General features: G+C 38.9%; 2 protein-coding genes across 2 annotated transcripts; one reads left to right on the top strand and one right to left on the bottom strand.

Annotated features, from left to right (window-relative positions):
* Positions 1-1,266: 1,266 nt before the first annotated feature.
* Positions 1,267-7,556, bottom strand: LOC135464632 (glyoxylate reductase/hydroxypyruvate reductase-like). Its single transcript, XM_064742093.1, has 4 exons — positions 7,172-7,556; positions 5,792-5,966; positions 5,448-5,626; positions 1,267-4,221 (listed from the first exon to the last, which is right to left on the bottom strand). Exons 1-4 carry the CDS (start codon positions 7,554-7,556, stop codon positions 3,962-3,964), a joined length of 999 nt encoding a protein of 332 aa, XP_064598163.1. The 3' UTR covers positions 1,267-3,961.
* Positions 7,557-9,640: 2,084 nt separating this feature from the next.
* On the top strand, positions 9,641-21,322 carry LOC135475905 (zygotic DNA replication licensing factor mcm6-like). Its single transcript, XM_064755863.1, has 18 exons — positions 9,641-9,790; positions 11,162-11,305; positions 11,477-11,587; positions 12,069-12,231; positions 12,384-12,523; positions 12,857-12,969; positions 13,638-13,783; positions 13,960-14,110; positions 15,741-15,882; positions 16,311-16,452; positions 16,853-16,960; positions 17,394-17,549; positions 17,780-17,908; positions 18,415-18,576; positions 18,952-19,075; positions 19,577-19,735; positions 20,128-20,261; positions 20,604-21,322. The coding sequence occupies exons 1-18, from the start codon at positions 9,699-9,701 to the stop codon at positions 20,727-20,729; spliced, it is 2,442 nt and encodes an 813-aa protein (XP_064611933.1). The 5' UTR covers positions 9,641-9,698; the 3' UTR covers positions 20,730-21,322.
* The last annotated feature ends 523 nt before the right edge of the window (positions 21,323-21,845 follow it).

Raw genomic sequence — 21,845 nt, 5'->3', positions numbered from 1 at the left:
GAAAGAGTCAGCTATATTTGTCTCTGGATGTTTTGTATCTTCGTGCTCAAGTGAAGAGACCCCTATCGCTGGACTCAAGCCCACAGTCAGTGAGATGCTGGGTTCGATTCAGGCTTCCTCCGACTAAGGTTTTTGCTTGGTACATACACTACGTGAAGTGTGCTGGTTTCCTGTTTTCCGATGTTCCACACTGATTTACGAGACCAGACTGAGTGATGCAAATGAAATCTTCCTGAATATGGCTTAGAATACTAACAGTTTAAGAATAAATCAGTATAAATAAAACAAATAATAATGTGCTGCTGTTGTGTGTGTGTTATGATGACAGTGTTGTTTGTCAGCACGTTAACCCTATTAACGTGTACATGACATTGTCCAGTGGATTAATTGTTTGCATGTCATGGATTACCGCATTTCGTCTAGACTCGTGCAAACCGAAAGTAACACGACAGTATATGGAAGAATATTATGACCGGCACGATGACCTGTATAGACATACGTGTATAGACAGTCCCTTTTTTGTGCGGAACGTCTTAAAGACTTAATCGCGTGACACATGAAACGGCCTGTGTTATTCAAGCACAATGTATATTGTTGGATACTTATGTAAACCAAAATAGCCCTTTATATTCATGGTATAGTCTATAACTTTATCTGTATTTTGGTATTTACTTGCACTGAGGATAAAATGGTAATGACTTCTGATAAGCACATGTATTTATTTATTTGATTGGTGTTTTACGCCGTGCTCAAGAATATTTCACTTATACGACGGGGGCCAGCACTATGGTGGGAGGAAACCCACGACCATCCGCAGGTTGTGGCAGACCTTCTCACTTACGGCCGGAGATGAAGCCAAAATGAGCTGGACTTGAACTCAGAGCAACCCCATTGGTCGGAGACTCCTGGGTCATTGCGCTGTGCTAGCTCGCTAACCAACTGCGCCACGGAGGCCCCCAGTTAGTTTAATATAAATTAACTTCTAAGATTAGTAACAAAGCCAAAGGAAGATTCAGATAGGCCTGTCTGTTTTAAAGGATTACTTTTTATAGCTTAAAAGAAAAGTTTTACCCATTTGGATACAGCATTTGGAAAGTTATCAATGAAGGAAGACAGATTATATCCAGAAACAACTGTTGAGCCAAGAAGAGTTACCTTACCTGTGCACCACGCTCTTGCAAACGAGATGTATAATTTTACCCACATTCATTTGAGTTTAAGTACGTTGTACAAAAACTGTTTTCAGATAAAGATTTATTGCCTTTTCACACTTTATTGAACAAATCTTGATGAATATAGCTGTCACGTGCGCCATTAGCGATCTGTGTTCAGCCTCAAATCAAAATACATGAAGGTATATTTTAACAGCTAGCTACCAGCCCCTTACACTTGGTGAGCAAATGCTGTTTTCTTGTAACGTCATCGATCATACAGAAATAGCTGGCACGGGAGGAAAACGGCAAAGTTGGTAAACCAAATTTTTCAACATATAAATTACACATGGCATAGATTTTTTAATTAATTTACTTGTATTCACCCTCGTATAACTGTATTGCTCTGTGTGATTCAATTATTTGCGTGTTTGATTGGTTCTTAATGCCGTATTTAACCATGTTATTTAAACAACACATAGGGCGACACATGGTCTGCATGGGAACATGACCGACAGGAAAGTCAGCTTGTACTAAATTAGGGGCTACAGGTTTATGCATGACAGTAGCTTGTAACCTAGAAACCATGAGACCCATATACACGGTACATAGCAAAACCTTGGGTCTTCACACCATGCCACATTAGCGCTATGATGACAAAGCTGTTGAAAACGGAACGTACAGAATGTGTCCTCGAAGGTGAAGCAATGTACCCAGTCTAAAATACATGTACACAATCCAGGCGTTCCTTCATATTTGTCTTCCCCATAGATAACAGAGACAGGAAAGAAAACGTAAAATTCAATACGGCCGAAAAGTGATGCTGGTCATAATGATGGGACGGTCGCATGAAAGTGGCTTCATTTAGACAATGTCAGAGTTGACTTCTCCAGCCTTCAGAGTTGCAGAAAATGAATAAAAACTAATTCAGGATTATCATAATATACCACGACCCGAATATTGATAAGTCACCAATATTAACCAATCAGAAGCACGTATTTTTTTTATCGGCTCTACATATTGGCTTATCGTCATTAAAAAGTGATAATATTTGGAAACAGAAAGGAGAAACTCAAAATAGAAAAAATTAAGATTTTAGTTTTTAGCTAAGTATCTTCCTCTGTTCCTTTTCATTTCTTCCTGTGTCGTCGTTACAGAGATAAGAATTAAGGAAGGTAAAATGAAATATGACCGATAAGGCACGCCACAAACTAGGCTACAAAAGACATTACCTATACTTTTGTGCCAATTTAAACGATGTCATGTGACAGCGGAAGAAACTTATCAGGGTTGTTCGTAATATACTAGATGATCACTGTTTATAGTAGTTAATTATCTACATATTATTGTGGGAAGATATTGAATGAATGAATGAAGGAGTTAATGGTTGGGTTTTAACGTCGCACTTAACAATTTTTCAGTCATATGATGACAATGAGTCATTAGAATTGTGTACATATACTGTGTTTTCTTGTGGCAGGGTGAGCCCATGCCTGCCGCCACTGAGGTATCATGCCGAAGCCACTAGATATAACACCCCATCATAATCAAGCCAAGCGATGCAGCAGAAAGTACCATTTTTAAAGTCTTTGCTATGACCCGGCCCGTGCTTTGATCCCGGGTCTCCCGACTTCGAGGCGGACGCTCTAATCATTAGGCCAACTAAACGGTCGGGGAAGTTTTGAAACGTTTATAAGCTGGGACTATTATATACTACATAATATATTCATGTATAGACCTATAAAAGTGATCGCTAAAATGGCCGCCAGACAGTTACTAATCACTTATCACTGATCGATAGCCTCCAACAATGTCTCCCTAACAGTGTAGGCAACCATTTCTACTCATTAATGGTCAGCATTTCAGAGAACAGACTGCACTATGGTACATAAGCATACTTATAAACAGATGTGAAAATAACCCTTCGTGTTACACAGTGATGTCTTACTATACATGTATATACGGAGGCACCCCTTAGAGACCAAGCTATTTCATCGACGTGCTGGATGCCAAAACTAACTTGACGTTTATTGCATATATTATGATTATATAGTGGGTAATTATATGGCTTGTGAGATTAAAGGAAAGTCAGCAGTGGCTTACTGCTTATAGGTACTGTAAAAGCCATGTGGCTGATCTAAACCACAAATATATGTTCATGTAAATACAACAAACAATAGCCAGTGGATAACCAATCATCTGGACAGAAAGGTCGTTCCCATTACAAGTGTACTACTGCTGTGATCACAAATATTCAAGTATATTACATTATGTTTTAAAAAATTAGCGAAGGTATTTTTAGAGAGTTTTCAGTAGCGTATCTAATGACGTCCTTGCTGTATTGTCTTTCTTATTAAACGATGAGACATGTTTCAAACTGTGATATTGTTTGCTGCAGATCTTTCTGGGTGTGGAATGTATCTGTTTTGTTATGGCTATTTTGTTTTGGATCGTTTCTATACTTGTTATGAAGGTGTCTTGTTTGTTGGTAATATTTTTTGTTTGGATGAAAGAGCTTGTTCATATGAAGGTATCCTGTTTGTTGGTGGTATTTTGTTGTTTGGATGGAGGATCATGTTGGCAGAAAGGTGACTTCTTTGTCGAGAGATATATTGAAGATCTTGTTCTCAGTGAGGTATATTTTTTTTGTTAGATGGTGTCTTGTTGTCTGAGAGAAGGTTCTTATTCGCGGTGTGGTATACCTTCTTTGTTAAATGGTGTCTTTTTGTCTAAGGGGAGGTTCTTATTCGCGGTGAGGTATATCTTGTTATTTGAATGGATGTTCCCGTTCGCAGTGAAGTATAGGATGTTTAGTAATGTTCTAGGTCCACTTCCTTCGGCATGACTTCTCCGCTCAGGCCAGTCAGAAGGTTACTGATAAGCGACTTGAAGGCGAAATCCAGGGCGGGTAATGTGGCTGCCGCACAGTGTGGAACCAATAGAACATTGTCCATGGTCAGTAGTGGGTGATCAGTAGGTAGCCAGTCCGGATGTACCACGTCCAGTCCTGCTGATCTTAGCCCTCCAGACTGCAGAGCCCGGGTCAGGGCGTAGGTGTCCACCAATTTACCTGTACATAAGAAATATGTTTTGTTTGTTGTTTCTTTCTTTAGTTACTTAAATAGTTATATTTTGATAAGGTTTAACGCTATACTCAAGAGTATGTCACGGTACCAGGGCGATATCTCCCTGATTCACGGGTTGGTGTGGGAAGCCCTTGACTACCAAACAGTGTTGGCGTTTAAACACCTATATCATACACACATCAGTATGTACAAGTTAATGTAAATGGTGCATGTACTGTTATGACAATGGGCTTTTATTTGATTAATGGTTTTAATCTTGTTTACATCAATCCTGTTAGCAAGACGAAATACAACACCCGGTGCAATGTTGACTGTTGAATACAGGGCATGGTTTTGCACATTTGACAACAGGAACTGTAAATCTGCCAGGGACAATATAACAGTTTATCGCCGCCATGATCATTCATATGTCACTGTATGATGTGCCCATACATATTTCTGTACAGTGTTTTTTTTGTTTTTTTTTTTTTTCGGGTTAAACGTTTGAAAATAAACAATCTATGAGAACATTTCTCAATTGCCAATCATCTTATACCGCTCTGCTTTTGTTTTACTCTTACTGTATATTTTTATATCGATAATACTGTCATCGAAATCCCAGTTCCACAGGAATGGCATTATATGCATGGGTCATTTATTTAATTAAGATCGTGTTTAATGCAGCAAACAGCATTGGTAAGCAGAACCAAATGAGGAAAGAAAAATTAATGACTATACATATATCATGTCGTCATGTGTAAAACTGGCAGATACAGTGTAGAATGGGTCCCATGTTAAAATGATTATACATGAGAATGATCTGTGTCTTCAATCACAACCTACAGTTAAGATCACCCGCTAAAATGATATTGTATGTGAAACAGTATTATAGGATTAAAGCGATTGTAGTGCCACTACAAAAATTCATTTTAATTCACATTAAAAAAAACTGTAATTCTTCAACCTTTTTCATATTTGTAAGGTGTTTATTCAAGCATATTCTGAAGGCATTATTCTGTTTTGACTGATAAAATTATACTTTTTGTGAAGACCCTGAAACTGACCAATCCAATCGATGTAGTTTTATCTCCAAAATCAAATTATAAATATGCATAAATTGCGCTGAAAGTTGCTCTTTCATATGAGAAAAGGTTGGAGAATTAGGGTAGCTAAAATCATCATTTTGTTTATTTATTTTGAAAATAAGTTTAGAATGTTTGGAAAGCAGTACCTCTAGCTACATTGATGAATGTTGCTGATGGTTTCATTGCCGCGAACTCTGTTTCTCCGATCAGTCCAATTGTGTCTGGTGTCAGAGTACATGCCACAATAACCGCGTCAGAGTCTCGTAGCATTTCACAGAGGTCCCTGTACCGTGTGACACCCATCTCACGGTCTTCCTCGTGAGATCTGAGAAATGAAAGGTTATCAATGATTACAGTAAATGCGGGCAAGTTCTGCGTTTTGAATCGTTTTGAAAAGCAAAACATATTTCTAATTCAGGTTTCAATCCAGGCAAAATAGTACATATGCATGTGCATATACATATAATTGGACGGATAGTTCTGTGCATACCTTCTGACGTGGGGATCAAAGTAGCATATCCTACAATCATGTGGTCGCAGCAGTTGCGCAGTACGAACACCAATTCTTCCAAAGCCGACCAGTCCAACGGTGGAGTCACTGATACCGGGACTGTCCCAGGCTAGTCGGCTTTGTCTTAGGGATGGCTCGTAGATTGTCTTCGTTACTGTTCAGAAAATCACAATGCATTTGAAAGCATGTGAAACCATACGAAAGCATGTGGAAGCAAATGAAAGCATGTGAACGAAAGTGAAAGCATGTGAAAGCAATTGAAAGCATGTGAAAGCATGTGAAAGCATAAAACAGAAAGATGGAAAGAAAATTTACCTCACACATCTAGGGCCGTGCCTTAATAGTGACAACCTAGACTCGGATTGATCCTTTTTGAAAAGTATGTCTTGCGAATTTTCACGTGTTATAACAGAGATTCAAAGCCTTAAGCATCTAAGTTTCCAGCCAGCGAGAGTGAGGCATGTATTTTGAAATAACATATTGTTTTGTTCCATGTCATTAATCGAAGTGCGTTGATGTGAAGTGAAAGGGTCCACAACGCTGAGTGATATCATGGTTAACAGTGTTCATAGCGTTAATGTTTATGGGTTTTATTTCTACTTTGGAAGAGTTAACTAAAGTCTGTCAAGGGCTAACGTTAAGTAACGTCTATCATCATGTCACCATCATCATGTCGCCATGGTAATCCACAGGGATGAAAAGTAACCGTGGCCGAATTAGGCCCGAATTACATTAGTAGAGTCTCCTCACTGCACATTTATGTAAGAATATAGTCCTCTATCAAAATATGTAGATTTTTCCATAAGTTTCCTCATTGCACATACAGTATGAATATAGTCCTCTATCAAAATATGTAGATTTTTCCATAAGTTTCCTCATTGCACATACAGTATGAATATAGTCCTCTATCAAAATATGTAGATTTCTCCATAAGTTTCCTCATTGCACATACAGCATGAATATAGTCCTCTATCAAAACATGTAGGTTTCCCCATAAGTTTCCTCATTGCACATACAGTATGAATATAGTCCTCTATCAAAATATGTAGATTTCCCCATAAGTTTCCTCATTGCACATACAGTATGAATGTAGCCCTCTACTAAAATATCTAGATTTCCCCCAAAGCTTCCCCATTGCACATACAAGTATGAATATTGTCCTCTACCAACATATGTAGATTTCCGCATAAGTTCTGAAGATAGACATCCATCGTCAGAAAATGTTAAAAATTTCAAATTCCTCCAATTATGGTATGTCTCGATTTAAGGCTAAATAGATCTTATGTTCAGGCCTGTTTGTATATCGACCGAAATCTTCAATTTCTTTGTCATCAGAAATAAGTAAGCCATCACACTTACTTTTCCCAATATCTCGGGTGAGCGAGAGGAGTAGAGTGAGGGTAATTTCGGCCACGGCATTGGCGAATGACGCAGTCGCTGCAAGCCTAATGCCCCTTGCCCTGAGAGAGCTTAAGTCCAGGTGGTCGAGACCGGCGGAGAGTGTGACCACGACACGAAGATTGGGGAACAGCTTAGGATGGTCAAACATGATAGGTATGGGCCGGTCTGCTGTCACGATAGCACCGACCACCTTGCTACCCAGGTTGTAGTTAGCTTTCACATCCTTCTCCCATACAACATCAAAATGTTGCCTCAAAAGTTCTACATATTTCTGTGGAATGCCCACTTCTCTGTCTGTGTCCGCTGTCTCCCAGGCTAGTATTGCCGGTTTTTCTGAAGACATTTGGAATTTCCAGGTGTAGATTTTTCTTTTGCTGCTACGGTGTAGGCCTATATGTTATCAGTCATCGACATATAGAGGACGCATAATCCCGCTGAGTGTATAGCTTTATATACATGTACATGACGATATGATACATATACATGTATAAAAACGACATTTGACAAGGCTTGCAATCAGTCGAAGAGCCAACCTACACACACATATATATATATATATATATATATATATATAGAGCCAACCTACATCTTGCTAGTATGCAAGATCTTTCTAAATCACAGTTCACAAACGTGAGGTCACATATATAAAAGTCAGATCAATTGTAAAAGAAGACAGTTCAGAATAAGGAATTATACTAATGCTATATAAGGAATCTACATATGTTTCTTCATGTGAGTGCACCTTGCAACTTTGCTTGTATTTTCACAAGCAATTTAAACATCCCGCAAAAGTTCTTCGTATCTGGCATTTGCTTCCATAGAATCAAACTGTTGGTAAAGACACCGGTACACTTATTATAAAATGTGTTAACTTTTGACCGGTATAAGAATTTTAAGTCTTTACGCTGTATAGGCCTTGATATATCCAACAGACATTGTCATATACTATTGTCAGGATTTAGTCTCCAGCAATTGCAATGCACATAAAAACCCTGAAAGGGGCGTAGCGTGGATCTTCACGGGGACGGAGGGGGGGGCGTATTTTGAAAGTCTATTAGGCGAGGGTCCAGGGGCTGCCTAGGCCCCGGAAGCTCCAGGATATTAGATTGCCGGAGAGAGAATCTGAGTGATTTGGCCAATGTATACACATTCATTTTCACATTCAAGCCCAAAACAACTCAAGTTCTGCTTAGGTGGGGCTGAAAACAGGCTGTCTCTGAATATATAGTATTTATTGTCATGGGTTCCAGTTACAAACAGTACAAGTAAAACTGCAACATCTGTCTTGCCCACCAGACGGAAATGGCTACTGCTGCCTGCGCGGTAATATTCAAGAGAGGTAATTCTGTAAAACATGCCGTCTCCAACCCGGAACAATATGGAATGGTTCCAATAACAGGTATAAATAGGCCTATGTACTATTTAATAAATTGGTAGGAAATTGAAATATTGGGCTATATAGGCTACAGCAAATATCTGTGTAATGAACGTCAATAGCTTTAGGTAAGAAATATAGGCTAAAATATTTTTTTCGTCGACTTGAGCGGAAACATTTTTGTGTCGCGTCCGCACCCCCCCCCCTCCCCCCAACTTCCCCCAGCCTATGCCCCTGCCTGATATAATGAGAAGGTATGCATAGCGAAATGAATGGGGCAATAGTATAGCCCAAGTATGTATTTTTTGGATTCTGCACATCTACAGTCTCACGCAATTAACGAGGTTGCACTTTGTGTAATTTTCCATTTTATGAAATCACGCGGTGATCATGCGGAATATCATACATGATAAATAGACGGCGTTTGTTATTAGTGGATTACTTGACGTGAAATTTGAATGAGACGCTGAAGAAAACTCTCAGGCTTTATAGAGTATTTCTCCAATTTCCTGTGTAGGCCTATAGGGAAATGTAAAGTACATGTATCTTTATTTCAGCAAATCACTTGTGCACAGACATTTAATTTCTTAAATATAGGATTACACTTTTCCAAGTTGGCCTAATTAATATTTATTAACACCTTGAAAACTGAGTACTATGTGAGACCTAGAGATAATGTACATGTGTTTACTAGATGAAACTGCATGGATAGCTGTCATTTTCACAGAGTGATCCATCTATAACTTAGCTTGAACAGTTCTGCTGATCGATGTGTAAATATCATGACGATGACAGGTTAAGGGCAATGTACATTGTTTCAGATATCGCTGACGACGTGCATAAGCAAAGGAACCTGTCTCATTGTCTACTTAAATAATAAATTGTAGATTGGTCTTGTTTTGGGAGTTTCTGAGCACCAGGCAACTCAGGGGAGGCAATCCTTCCAGTTCACGGCAACCAATATTCCCGGGGGAAATACCACGTGACTAGTCATATGACCATGACGTAACAAGACACGTGGTCTGTTTGGCGGGAGTTGGGTCTTTGTGAGTACGTAGACCTGTAGTAGAGTGACGATAGAAAGTTTCTTACTTCGGTGTTGTTTTCAAAATGGATGTTGCTGAGCAGACTGTGCGGACAAACCAAGTGAAAGATCAAGTTGGAGAGCGTTGTCAGAAGTTGTTTCAGGATTTTCTGGAGGAGTAAGTGTGCTAGAAGTCGTCTGTGATCGTAGCGGTCGGTGTTGTCGCCGTTGTCTGCCCTTCACTTTTTACTGTTCAGGTGCATTCTTATGGTGGTATGTCTGTTATTACTGCTGTAGCATTAGTGGTCAGCACGGTGTACCATCTAGTACATTGGTGATCGTCTCAACAATATAATCAGTTCAGTTCTCTGGTTCGATATGTGATGTTAAATTCACGATTCACGACTAGATAGTAAGGTTGTGTTCAGTTTAGGCGCAAGTACTGATCGTAGTAGACAAAATTTGTTATTTACTTACACTGTACCGTCTCAGTGGTGTCTGGATATCGTACTCGACATTTACCAAGATAGTTTAATACGGAAGCTTGAGAATTGCATGGTCGCTCTCTCCGTTGGAGATGTATGAAAGCAGAACACTCGTGGATCAGTCGGTGCAGGCTGCCAAGCTGAGGACTCAACATTTGACCGACGAGGTCGCGTGTTCGAATCCAGCCCTCGTTGGCTGGGCTACATCCACACATCAGGACGTGTGACGGACTTTGCAGCCATCACTTACAGATATTTGTAAGATATTTTTGAATGAATATGACTGTTTTCAGTTTAATCTCAAAGCAATTAATTAATTAAATAAACTGAAATGGGAAAATATCCTCACAAATGCAAAAAAAAAACGAAAACAGTCTTTGGTAAGAAACGTAATAAAAGCAAAGATAATTGATTGATGGTTTAATGCCGGACTGAAGAGTTTTTTTCACGCAAACGAGCCGAGTTGGCATTTCAGGAGTCTTGTCTAGAGACATTGTGGGTAAATGCGTGAACTAATGCAGCTATAAGACGTGATTTTACGGTAGCTGCTATTGGTGCTGTTGGCTCGACAGACGTGGGTATGCAAGATGTACATTTAGTCTAGCCAGTACCTTAAAATCTCACCTTGTAGCTGGTTAGTTTGTGAGACCCCAGCCTGCCTCACGCATATCTGTGTGAACTGGCGAGATTGCTTAAATGCTGACTCGGCTTATTGACTATAGTTCCATTTGTACCCAGTTAGCTGCAAATTGTTTCTGTAACTCTGTTTCTGCTTCATTCACCCAAACCCTGTTTGGCTTTTGATCATATGTGAGTGAATACATGTGACATATTCTAACATTGTGCTTCCGATTGCTCAAGCATGGCCCATCCCATGGCCTTGTAAGAATTTTTCTCAGAAATTGAGTTACCAAGCACATCAGAAAAGGATATGTGCGAATGTCTAAGTATATTTTACCCACTTTCAAAATTACTCGTTATATTATATTTTGTCTTTTATTTTATGGTTCAGGATACATGGACCTAAAATTAAATAATTGGGTATTTATTTTTCCACCTTGCAGATATGCTGTTGAAGGAGAGCTGAAGTATTTAGCAGATGTACAGGATTTGATCCGGCCAGAAAGGAATACTTTGACTGTGAGCTTTGAGGATGTGGAAAAATATAACCAGCAGCTTGCAACAACCATTTTAGAAGAGTACTACAGGTAAGGGTCATCACAGCAAATTTTTTTTTTTGGTTTGCTGGAGAATTGTTGGAATGCCATGGGATTATATTTTCAGTTTGTAATTCATATGTGTTGATTGTGGTGAAATAATTTCATACTGTTCTCACATGTAATACAGTTTGGAATACTTGTGTTTTCTGCTGTTCACAGAGTTTATCCTTTCCTTTGTCGAGGGGTAAGAAATTTTGCTCGTGATCGAGGACAGATTCCTCCATCAAAGGAGTTTTACGTCAGTTTCACGGATGTCCCAACAAGGTTGAAGTAAGCGTGTTTTAATTGTTTGCATGAACAGTGCAAGAGTGTGATGTATAGAGTCATCAATAGAGGAATAACTTGCATAGGTATAGTGAGGAAATTCTATATGGAATTGTCAGTATATTATATATAGCAGCCATTAAATGATGACAGATTCTTGTTGCCATCTTAATTGAGGTTTAAATTGCCTCTAAACAGTGTGGTCACAGTCAGTTAAAGGCCAGCTCATGCTGGCTTCGTCTCCGGTAGAACATCAGGAAGATCTTCCAGCAACCTACCAGTGGTTGTGGGATTACCCAGTTTTTCCCATCATAATGCTTGCTGCTGTCATATAAGACGAATATTCTTGAACACTGCGTTAAACATGAGTCAAATTAATTGAGGTTTATCAGTTATTTATTAAATTTATTAAATTATTGCTTATCACATTTTGTTCCTCTTACAGTCAGCAGATATGAATAATATGTTGAATTGTCTTGCTTTTTAGAGTGCGTGAGCTGACAACAGTGAAGATAGGAACACTGTTGAGGATAACTGGTCAAGTGGTTAGAACTCACCCTGTCCATCCAGAGCTGGTCAGTGGAACATTCATGTGTCTCGATTGTCGGACAGTGGTCAGCGATGTTGAACAGCAGTTTAAGTACACACAGGTGGGTGGCAGATCCTGTGTGAATGTGCTGTAAATGTGTAGATGATTTTTATGTTCGAGCACTCTTTTGATATATCTGTACATAGTTTACGTAATAGTTTTGATATGATAATTATTCTGTTGGTACTCATGAACTTTGCTTGTCATTTTCAGCCCTCTATCTGCCGAAATCCAGTGTGTAATAACAGAGCAAGATTTATGCTTGATGTTAACAAATCAAAGTTTGTTGACTTTCAAAAAGTTCGTATTCAAGAAACCCAAGCAGAGTTGCCCAGAGGGAGTATCCCGAGAAGGTTTGCACTGATGTTATTTTTTCTTTCTGAATAAAGTTATTCGAGGATCAGGGATATTTAAGAGATTGAGGCAATTTGTCATTTCATATAAGAATAGATATTTAAATGCCTTGGTTGTCTCCCTTTACACCCACCAGGGAACATCATGGAAATAATTATTTAGTAATTATGACAATAATAATGAATCTCCCATTCTTGGTAGGACTTCTTTAGATCATTTATTGTCATCATATTTAAAATGACCAATTTTATGTTGTTTTTTTTGGAAGCCATTCTGCTGGTGTTTATTTGTTCACAAACATGTCATTGATAGGTTTACTTGTTTACCTACAGTGTGGAGATAGTGCTACGAGCAGAAGCTGTGGAGACAGCTCAGGCGGGAGATAAATGTGACTTCACAGGAACCCTGATTGTCGTACCGGACATCTCACAGATATCACAACCAGGTGAGTTCTGGGTGGGGATAAATGTGACTTCACAGGAACCCTGATTGTCGTACCGGACATCTCACAGATATCACAACCAGGTGAGTTTTGGGTGGGGATAAATGTGACTTCACAGGAACCCTGATTGTCGTACCGGACATCTCACAGATATCACAACCAGGTGAGTTTTGGGTGGGGATAAATGTGACTTCACAGGAACCCTGATTAGCGTTCCTGACATCTTACAGATATCACAACCAGGTGAGTTCTGGGTGGGGATAAATGTGACTTCACAGGAAGGCTAATTCCTGTGGTGTGGTCATATTTCGTCCGCAGCTGTTTTGGATTGTGGCTTAGTAGAGCTCATGATATACAATGTGGTATAGCTCTCCATGGATCTATGAAGTTACTGTTGCACAAGGCTTAATGGGAAAAACTGTGACTTAATGAAGACATTCATTGGATGTGATTTAATGTTTCTCCTAAATTTTTAAAACATCACTGAGACGGCTGATGGTGCATGGGTCGTCTGCAAGTGACATTTATAGGGAAGAACAAAAGATGAAGTTGTAAAGGAACTGATTACCTCTCTTTGGTACGGATATTAAGGATTATTTGGCAGGATAATTTTCTCATCACAAACATGTTGAGCACTGTGCTTATGCCTGAATCTGATTGTCGTCCTGAAGGTGCCCGATCTGAGACATCAGCCAGACTGAAAGGTAATGAGGGGTACGAGACAGAGGGCGTGCGTGGTCTGAAAGCCCTAGGAGTCCGGGACCTGACATATAAGATGGCCTTTCTGGCATGCACAGTGACACCTAGCAATAGACGGGTAAGGCTAATGATAAAGGTTGCCGGCAGAGCGTTTTAATAGTCATTGACATCACTATAAACCACTTGATCTTGATTTAGTACTTCTGGTTACTTCACAAATAATTTTCTTTCGAAGTAATTTATTTTTCAGTCTTTTTTCATTCTTTAATGACACAGTTTTTTTTGGGTTCACAGTTTGGTGGAGGAGATAACCGGGAGGAGGAAATCACTCCTGAAACGATCAAGAAACAGATGACAGACGAGGAATGGCAGAAAGTGTACGACATGAGCCAGGACAAGAACCTGTACCACAACCTCTGCTCCAGTCTCTTCCCCACCATACATGGTCAGTAGCTAAAGTTTCACACTGGTTAGCAAGAGCAGACCTCACTGCTCACTGTTCAGATGAAAGAGTGTGAAAAGTTATTTCTAAATGTAGTCTTCAATATTTGTTCCAATTTTACCTTAAGGAGAAAAAGACACCTGAAATTAAGTTTTGTATGGTGGGTATGTGGGACCACCTTTTGATATTTATAGTCTTAGTTTAATAATGTCATAAATGAGGATGTAACACAGGTTTAATAAATATTTTTGGTCTAGAATGTGTTGCATTAAACCAAATGTATTAAACCTCAGTTTGTATCATATTTATATTTTTAATATGTTCATAAATATTATCATAATTTAGGTTAAATGCATATGTTTCAATATAAACAAGAAATTTACATTCAAATAAATTTATTAGTCAAGCATCCTTATTTAGAACATTATAATGCAACAACGATAAATACATAAAGCTGGTCCCAAATACCCACCATACAAAAATATTTTCAAAAACCTTATTTGAGAAGAAAATTTGAATATCAATCAAATAACATTGAAAAGAGTATGCATTTCCTCGCAGGTGCATGCCATAAAAAACATTCTAATATGTAAAAATTATAAAGTCCGTGCCAACATCTGCTGTGGGCGACTCCATTTTCCCTATGAACTAGTCCTGAAGTCTTCTGTGTTAGGAGGAGAATTGCCGTTGGAAACCGGCAAAGTGCAGTTCGTACATTTCTGGTAGAACTCTTCTTCCCAGAAGGTAGCAGTACAGTACAGTTCGTTTTCCACTTGACAAGCAGGAAACTGGAAAGTTGGACGTAGGTTCCGAGTTTACACAAACAAGCTGGCAGTTTTAACGACTCACATTGACTGAGAGGCAACACACCCCCAGCATAAATTACAGGGTGTTGAAGATGGAGGATGCGATGGAGGATGCAATTTATGCTAGCTTTGCCATATTCAGGCTGTATGTGTATGGCGAGGAAAAATCGCAAAATGATGCAGCAGGCACCACCAGATACAAAAAAATGTGCTCTTTTCAGCTTAAGGTGACATGGTTTCAGGTTTTCTTCTCCTTTAAAGATCATATTTGCAAATAAGTTTTGATGCTCTTTCATTTGATTTTGGCATCACTTCTATGTTTTCTTCTCCTTGAAACTAAATTTATGCTTTAACATTTTATGTCATGATGGAATGTATTCGCTGTCCTTGAGATGAAAATGTATTTATGACTTTTTTACCTTATTTGAAAATGTGTTTTTAATGGCAACAAAGTTCACCCAGAAATGCCAAGGCTTGACATCTCTCAGCCAGTGAATAAAAATTGTAGTCATATCAAAACTCTGCTTTCACCCCTCTCCAAATCAGTGAAGATTCTAGTGGTCTGAATTCATCCAATGACAATATTTTCCTGTCAATTTAATGCCTGTACATTTAAGAATTCAAGTTATGTTGTGCTGTATACAGTTGTGAATTGCTCTGCTTGTTGGTTTGAACATCTTGGACTTCATTTCGCCCATATGAATGTGGTGCTGGACGTTGGTTAGAAAGTTTGATAGATGAGCAAGTTTTCAGACCACCTCATCCAATGGTGAAACTCAGCAATTTATGCCTGCATGTCCATAATTGATGTTTCTGTTTTATTTTAGGTAATGAAGAAATAAAACGTGGCATTTTGCTGATGTTGTTTGGCGGGGTGCCTAAGGTGACGACAGAGGGCACAAATCTCCGTGGTGACATAAATGTGTGTGTGGTTGGTGACCCAAGTACTGCCAAGAGTCAGTTCCTCAAGTAGGTGACCATGCCCATTTCAGAAAGCTCCAATAAACTCACTTTCCTGTAATCGCTGTGGTAGACAGTGTTGTAGCTGTTGCCATAGTTACCAAGCAGCTGTGTTCTTTTTGACACAGAACATGTAGGTAAACACTTGTGTATAACTGCATTACAATGTGAAATATGCAACTCGTGGAAAGTTAAACTTAAACGGCTGATGAGCTACAGCAGAAGGTGAGAGATGCAGAGGTATTTAAAAGATTTCATCGGATGTGCTTTTGTGAACAGATCTCAGCATTTGTTAGCCTGAGCTTGCAGGACATGTGTGTGAAGCCTGACTTAACCAGTTCCATGTATCCTGTGAAAGAAATGCAACCTGTAAAGAACTGTTCCCACCTGGTTGATTTAAGCTCCACCGTAACACATATGTGTCTGTCCTGTTTCAGGCAAGTGGAGGAGTTCAGCCCACGAGCAGTGTATACCAGTGGTAAGGCCAGTAGTGCAGCTGGTTTGACTGCTGCTGTGGTGAAGGACGAGGAGTCACATGAGTTTGTGATCGAAGCTGGAGCTCTTATGTTGGCAGATAATGTAAGTAACAGACGGCATCTGCATATCCAGGGGCAGGAATTACATGCTATTGAAAAATTCACCGATGCCCACATATAGTCATGATGATCAGTTATTCAACTGTTAGTGTCAGAGTTGTGATGTTATTATGATTATTGGCTGTAGGGTTTTTCTCTGTTTTATTTGGTTGATCTTTTATGTTATATTGGAGAATATTCTACTTACATGATCATGCACTTGCAATGGGTGCAGTAAATTTAGTAGAGCCTGGAGAAAATGACCTTCCCTCCTGACGGAATACTGTGATCCAGCCAGAAGATCTACCGTCCATTGAGGAAGTGTGACAGCTGTATTTGATGTTTATTTTCACCATTTATTACCTGAATGTGTTTAATTGGTTATATATTTGTTACTTTTTCAGGGAATATGTTGCATTGATGAGTTTGATAAGATGGACCCCAAAGATCAGGTGGCCATTCATGAGGCCATGGAACAGCAGACTATCTCCATCACCAAGGCAGGAGTGCGGGTAAGAGATGGTACAGCTTCTATTTGCGTGGGTCGAGATGCTAAGGCATCCACTGGCCCTGTAATTTTTCAGAGTGACACTAAAACGAAAAAATGAAGTTTCATCTGACATTTGCATTTTACCAAAGTGTTCCTCATTATTTTTATCTGCAATTTTGTGTTGGTTTGAAAGGAGCAGTATATTTAGCCCGGGTGACAAGTGTGTATAAAATTACGTATAACATACGACAGTTGAAAAAAATTTTATATTTGAAATCCTGCATTTGAAGCACAAAGACAGTAGCTGTAGTGAAATATGTCTACACTGTACCAAATCTCACAATGGAGATTTAATCTGGGACACTTTCTTTTGAGCTCTGTGGTGATTATGTTTGGGAGAGGTGTGAAAGAGGTGAGAGAGGTACTACTCAAAAATGACCTCTGGTTTCTTTCAGGCAACGCTAAACGCCAGAACATCAATCCTGGCTGCTGCCAATCCTATTGGTGGCCGTTATGATCGGTCAAAATCTCTGAAACAGAACATCACCATGACGGCGCCCATTATGTCTCGATTTGATTTGTTCTTCATTCTGGTTGATGAATGTAATGAGGTACGTAGAAAGGAACCACTTGAGCATATTTGTCTGAAGTCAAATAAATTTCAGCTAGGTGAAAATGGAAGTACATGAACACTTTTGCAATGGGTAAATAGCCCTGGTGTTGTATCATCTTGCAGGTAGTGAAGCAATGTGATCAAAAATTTCAACAGCCAGTGATTATTAAGTGGCTGCTCTTTGTGCAGTGATGATGATCTTGCTTTTGTGTTTGTTCTCTTCCGCAGGTGGTAGACTATGCCATTGCCCGCCGCATCGTGGACCTGCACAGTAACTGTGAGGACTCCGTGGAGAGATACTACTCTGTAGAAGACATCTCACGTTACCTGCTCTTTGCTCGACAATTCAGACCTCAGGTAACATTACAGGTTTTGTTTAATGCACATACAGCATTTTAGCAGCGACATCAGGGGAAGGATCTGAATATGATACTTGGGAATTCTGAGAAAACATCAATCAAAATTGTAGAGAATTTATGACATACTGTTAATACATGTTAACGGTTGTGTGGAGAGTGGATCACGATTGAGTTATAAAGACACTTGTCTTGTGATTGCTAGGATGCAGGAAGTAAGGGTTCAATCCCAGCCTTAGAGCTTCGAGAATATGAGCAGTTGATGTTGTTCTTTTTGTACAATCTAATATTCATTGAAAATCACCTTTCTTTCACTCTTACGGAGTGCATATCTGCAAACACATGGAAGGTTTGCCTGTAACTTGCGAAAGGTCTGAGGCTTACAACTCTTTCAGCGGGTGCTCTCATTCCTTTTGCCTACAATACTGACCGCCATTGTAGGAGTGAAAAATTCTTGAGCATTACTTCAAACAACAGTTAATTAAATGGATAATGTTTTGCTTTAAGATTAATGAGGATGCTGCAGAGTTCATGGTGGAGGAATACAAGCGTCTCAGACAACGTGACGCAACCGGAGCAGCCAAGTCTTCATGGCGGATCACTGTGAGACAGCTGGAGAGTATGATTCGTCTGTCCGAGTCCATGGCCAGACTGCATTGTCAAGATGAGGTATGATTAGTTACCTAGGCAACAAGAGAGCTTGAATTTAACAATGCCCTTATCTAAATCTTGCCTTTGTATACCCTCTTCATAACCTGGGTGGGGTGGGCTTGTATTAAGCCTCCATCAGAAAGCACTTTGTGATCCCATTCATCCAACAATCCTTGCAAACAATTTCTTGTTGCCTCTGGTGATTCAATATTGAAACAAAGTTTGACATCTTTATTTCTCAACAGTAGGTTTAGTGGAAAATGATATTGACAACAGTATATTCATTTCAACTCTGGTTTCCTCCTGACGCAAAACTCACATCCATTAAACCACTCGTGAGTGCGACAGAAAACACCAATTAAATAAAACCATATATTTGCTATATGTTGTTAGGTTCAGCCAAAACATGTGAAGGAAGCTTTCCGTCTGCTGAACAAGTCGATTATCCGAGTGGAGCAGCCGGACATTCACCTGGAGGAGGAAGAGGAGGAGAACGAGCAGATGGAGGTGGAGGAAGGTGCGAGACAAGATGGTGACCAATACACCGGTCAAGAAATGGGGCCCTGGTACCATGTGTCCAGATATCATTCAAATACACATGTTGGACTCATTATAATGAATACAAATGCTAGTAAATGATTTCCTGGAGTACACAAATTGTCCTTTCAAGGAACAATTTCTAGTTAAACATCAGTTGACAAGTCAAAATAAAAATAAGTGATTAATGAGCACTAAATGGAATACATAAATATGCATATTTAACTTAAAAAAAACAAAACATTGATTCTTGTAAAGCATGTTATATGAAAATATAATGTATATATACAAAGTGATGTACTTTGTAATTATGTTCTCTGGTAAATGGTAGGAGTATTTTTTCTATCAACTCATTCTACTTTGGTTCATTTGTTTTTGTCTTGATTTGTTTATTACTTCGAGTAGAGTTATATAATACTTATTAGGGCAGTTGAATACAAAATACATGGTGTCAAACCCTCTTACCTTTGACCTTCCACAGACCAAGAGAATGTTGCCCCAGAGGATGCCAATGCCAAGTCTCCCGAGAAAGACTCCGGTGCTGTCACCAAGAAGGGTCTGAAGTTATCGTATGAAGAGTACAGACACATGGCTAACCTAATGGTGCTGCACATGAGGCAAAAGGAGGAGGGCTCAGAAGGTGGGGTTCTACCTTCAAATTTATATCTTGTTATGAACATTTGTATCTTGTTTCTCTCACTTGTTGGGAGGAGTTAACCAAACCTAGTATGTTAACTCTGTCTGAGTAGTTTCTGGTCGTGTCATTTCTCAATGTAGTCTTTTAAGCTTGACAGGGAACCTGAAGTTGTTAAATACTTGAAGCTCAATAATTTTAGTGTTCACATTTGTCACTGGAAGTCCAGGATTGTCTTAGAAGCTGTCTCAGAAGATGAAACATTGTATGAGTATTGATGTATGGTGCAAAGAATTTAAAGTGACAGTGAGGTATTAATCCACTCTGGTGGTAAATTTCTGGAAATATCAACATGTCTGTGATGTTTTGGTGAATAATAGCTGGTTATTTTGCTGCAGAGTCAAGTGGACTACGTCGTAGTGAGGTTATAAGCTGGTATCTGAATGAATTGGAGGGTGATATTGAGACGGAAGCAGAGCTCATGGAACGGAAAACTGTCATTGAGAAAGTGATTGACAGGCTTGTACATCATGTAAGCTATGTTGATTTGTGTTTTCTGTGAAATAGATTGTTCAGTTTAATGTCTCAGCAGTTTACACTGTGGATTGAAAGACTTAAATACTGAAAAATTAAAGGAACACCTGAGGGGAAAATCTAAATTCTTAATACGTATATTTGAAGTCTTTCATTTTCTACATTACTGACCTTTACATTTCGTGCTTTAACTACTTCTTAATTTAATTTTTGATGATAGACGGACAGGGAAATTTGTGTTTAATTCATGACAATGTACGGATAAGTCATGTGATTTGTGTGCAAAGTAATTTTCACAGTACGCTTGAAATGGTTTCTAATTTTGTGTTATACCATTCAGGACCATGTGATCATTGAACTGAAGCAGACAGGACTGAAGGCTCGCTCCAAAGTCGATGAAGATGAACTGGTCAGGGAAGATGACCCATTCCTTGTTGTTCATCCTAACTATGTGATTGATGGATGAAGTGCAGTGTACATAACACTCCCAGTGACATCATAAATTTCGTGGATTTGTCCATTCTTTGTATCTCGATACTGTAATGAAAGTGTTGGTGGCCTTCTATACTTCATGGGCCATTGTACAGTGCAAGTGACATACGCGCCATCGAAGTTGTCTCTCCTTCTGACAAAAGAAACCCAGATATATGGTCAGTGAGAAGACTTGGGTGCAATGCACCTTGAATGGATGCTGCGTGTCAACCTTAAACGTTGATGCAACTTCGTCTATCATTGTCTCTATGATTTCAGCCACTTTCAAGGAAGCAGAGAACAGCAATGTAAATTGTGGGTTGTTAATACTTTGTACATTTACCATATCTGTCTTCACACTGATGGATAGAAAATTAGTTATATATTCTGTACATAATATTTCTGGCATTCATATATCATTAAACCAGATAAGAAAACCATGAATGTTATTTTGGTTTTAAATTCTCACATTTGAATAGGTAACTATAACATCATCATGTGTACTTCCTGAATATTGGTTGCAGCAGTAGCTCTTCCATGTAGCTCATTATATCCTCAACATATAAATATGAATTAAATATTTTCATATGTATGTTTGCATTTTGTTGTCTGTAATCTAATGTTAACTTAAATGCACGAGTTGATCTTGTGACCAGAAAAGCTGTGGAATAGACAACACCAGGTTTAACTGTTTTACAGGCAGAAAAAATCTTTCGGAGGATAGAGCAAAAATGAATCTTTAAAATCATCCAATTTGTGAAAGTGACTGTCTTGCAATTTTTCCTGTTCAAGGCCTATTTACATGGTTGGAAAGCATTGAAAAACAGGAAAATTATGAAAAAAAAATCGAATAAAGAAGAATGTGGATTTTTATTCCATTCCTGGATATTTCTAGCGTTCACTTGCGCATGAAACATAAAATTAGTGTCGCCTTACTAATAATGAAATTTGTTATGCAAATTATGTGGTAGTAAATGGTAGAAAGAAATCATGTATAGCATATTTCAGATTTATAAGTGATATAAAGGACTTCAAGAAATATTATTTTGAGACTTAGCCGTCATAGCATAAGATTTAGTTGTAGCGGAAGGTTTTCCACAGACAGGGCCAA

The sequence above is a fragment of the Liolophura sinensis genome, chromosome 1 (genome assembly GCF_032854445.1).
Source record: "Liolophura sinensis isolate JHLJ2023 chromosome 1, CUHK_Ljap_v2, whole genome shotgun sequence".
Classification (NCBI taxonomy): domain Eukaryota; kingdom Metazoa; phylum Mollusca; class Polyplacophora; order Chitonida; family Chitonidae; genus Liolophura; species Liolophura sinensis.
The sequence above is the reverse complement of the archived record's forward strand: the minus strand, read 5'-3'. Positions and strand labels throughout refer to the sequence as shown.

What these genes read in the sequence shown, in the direction of transcription:
- LOC135464632 (XM_064742093.1), bottom strand. Translation starts at nt 7,556, where the DNA reads ATGTCTTCAGAAAAACCGGCAATACTAGCCTGGGAGACAGCGGACACA. An exon ending in TTTGATCCCCACGTCAGAAG is followed by an intron (nt 5,627 to 5,791) that starts GTATGCACAGAA and finishes TTCATTTCTCAG; the next exon opens with ATCTCACGAGGAAGACCGTG. An exon ending in ATTCATCAATGTAGCTAGAG is followed by an intron (nt 4,222 to 5,447) that starts GTACTGCTTTCC and finishes TCTTATGTACAG; the next exon opens with GTAAATTGGTGGACACCTAC.
- LOC135475905 (XM_064755863.1), top strand. Translation starts at nt 9,699, where the DNA reads ATGGATGTTGCTGAGCAGACTGTGCGGACAAACCAAGTGAAAGATCAA. An exon ending in GATGTCCCAACAAGGTTGAA is followed by an intron (nt 11,588 to 12,068) that starts GTAAGCGTGTTT and finishes CTTGCTTTTTAG; the next exon opens with AGTGCGTGAGCTGACAACAG. An exon ending in TCACCAAGGCAGGAGTGCGG is followed by an intron (nt 16,961 to 17,393) that starts GTAAGAGATGGT and finishes GGTTTCTTTCAG; the next exon opens with GCAACGCTAAACGCCAGAAC.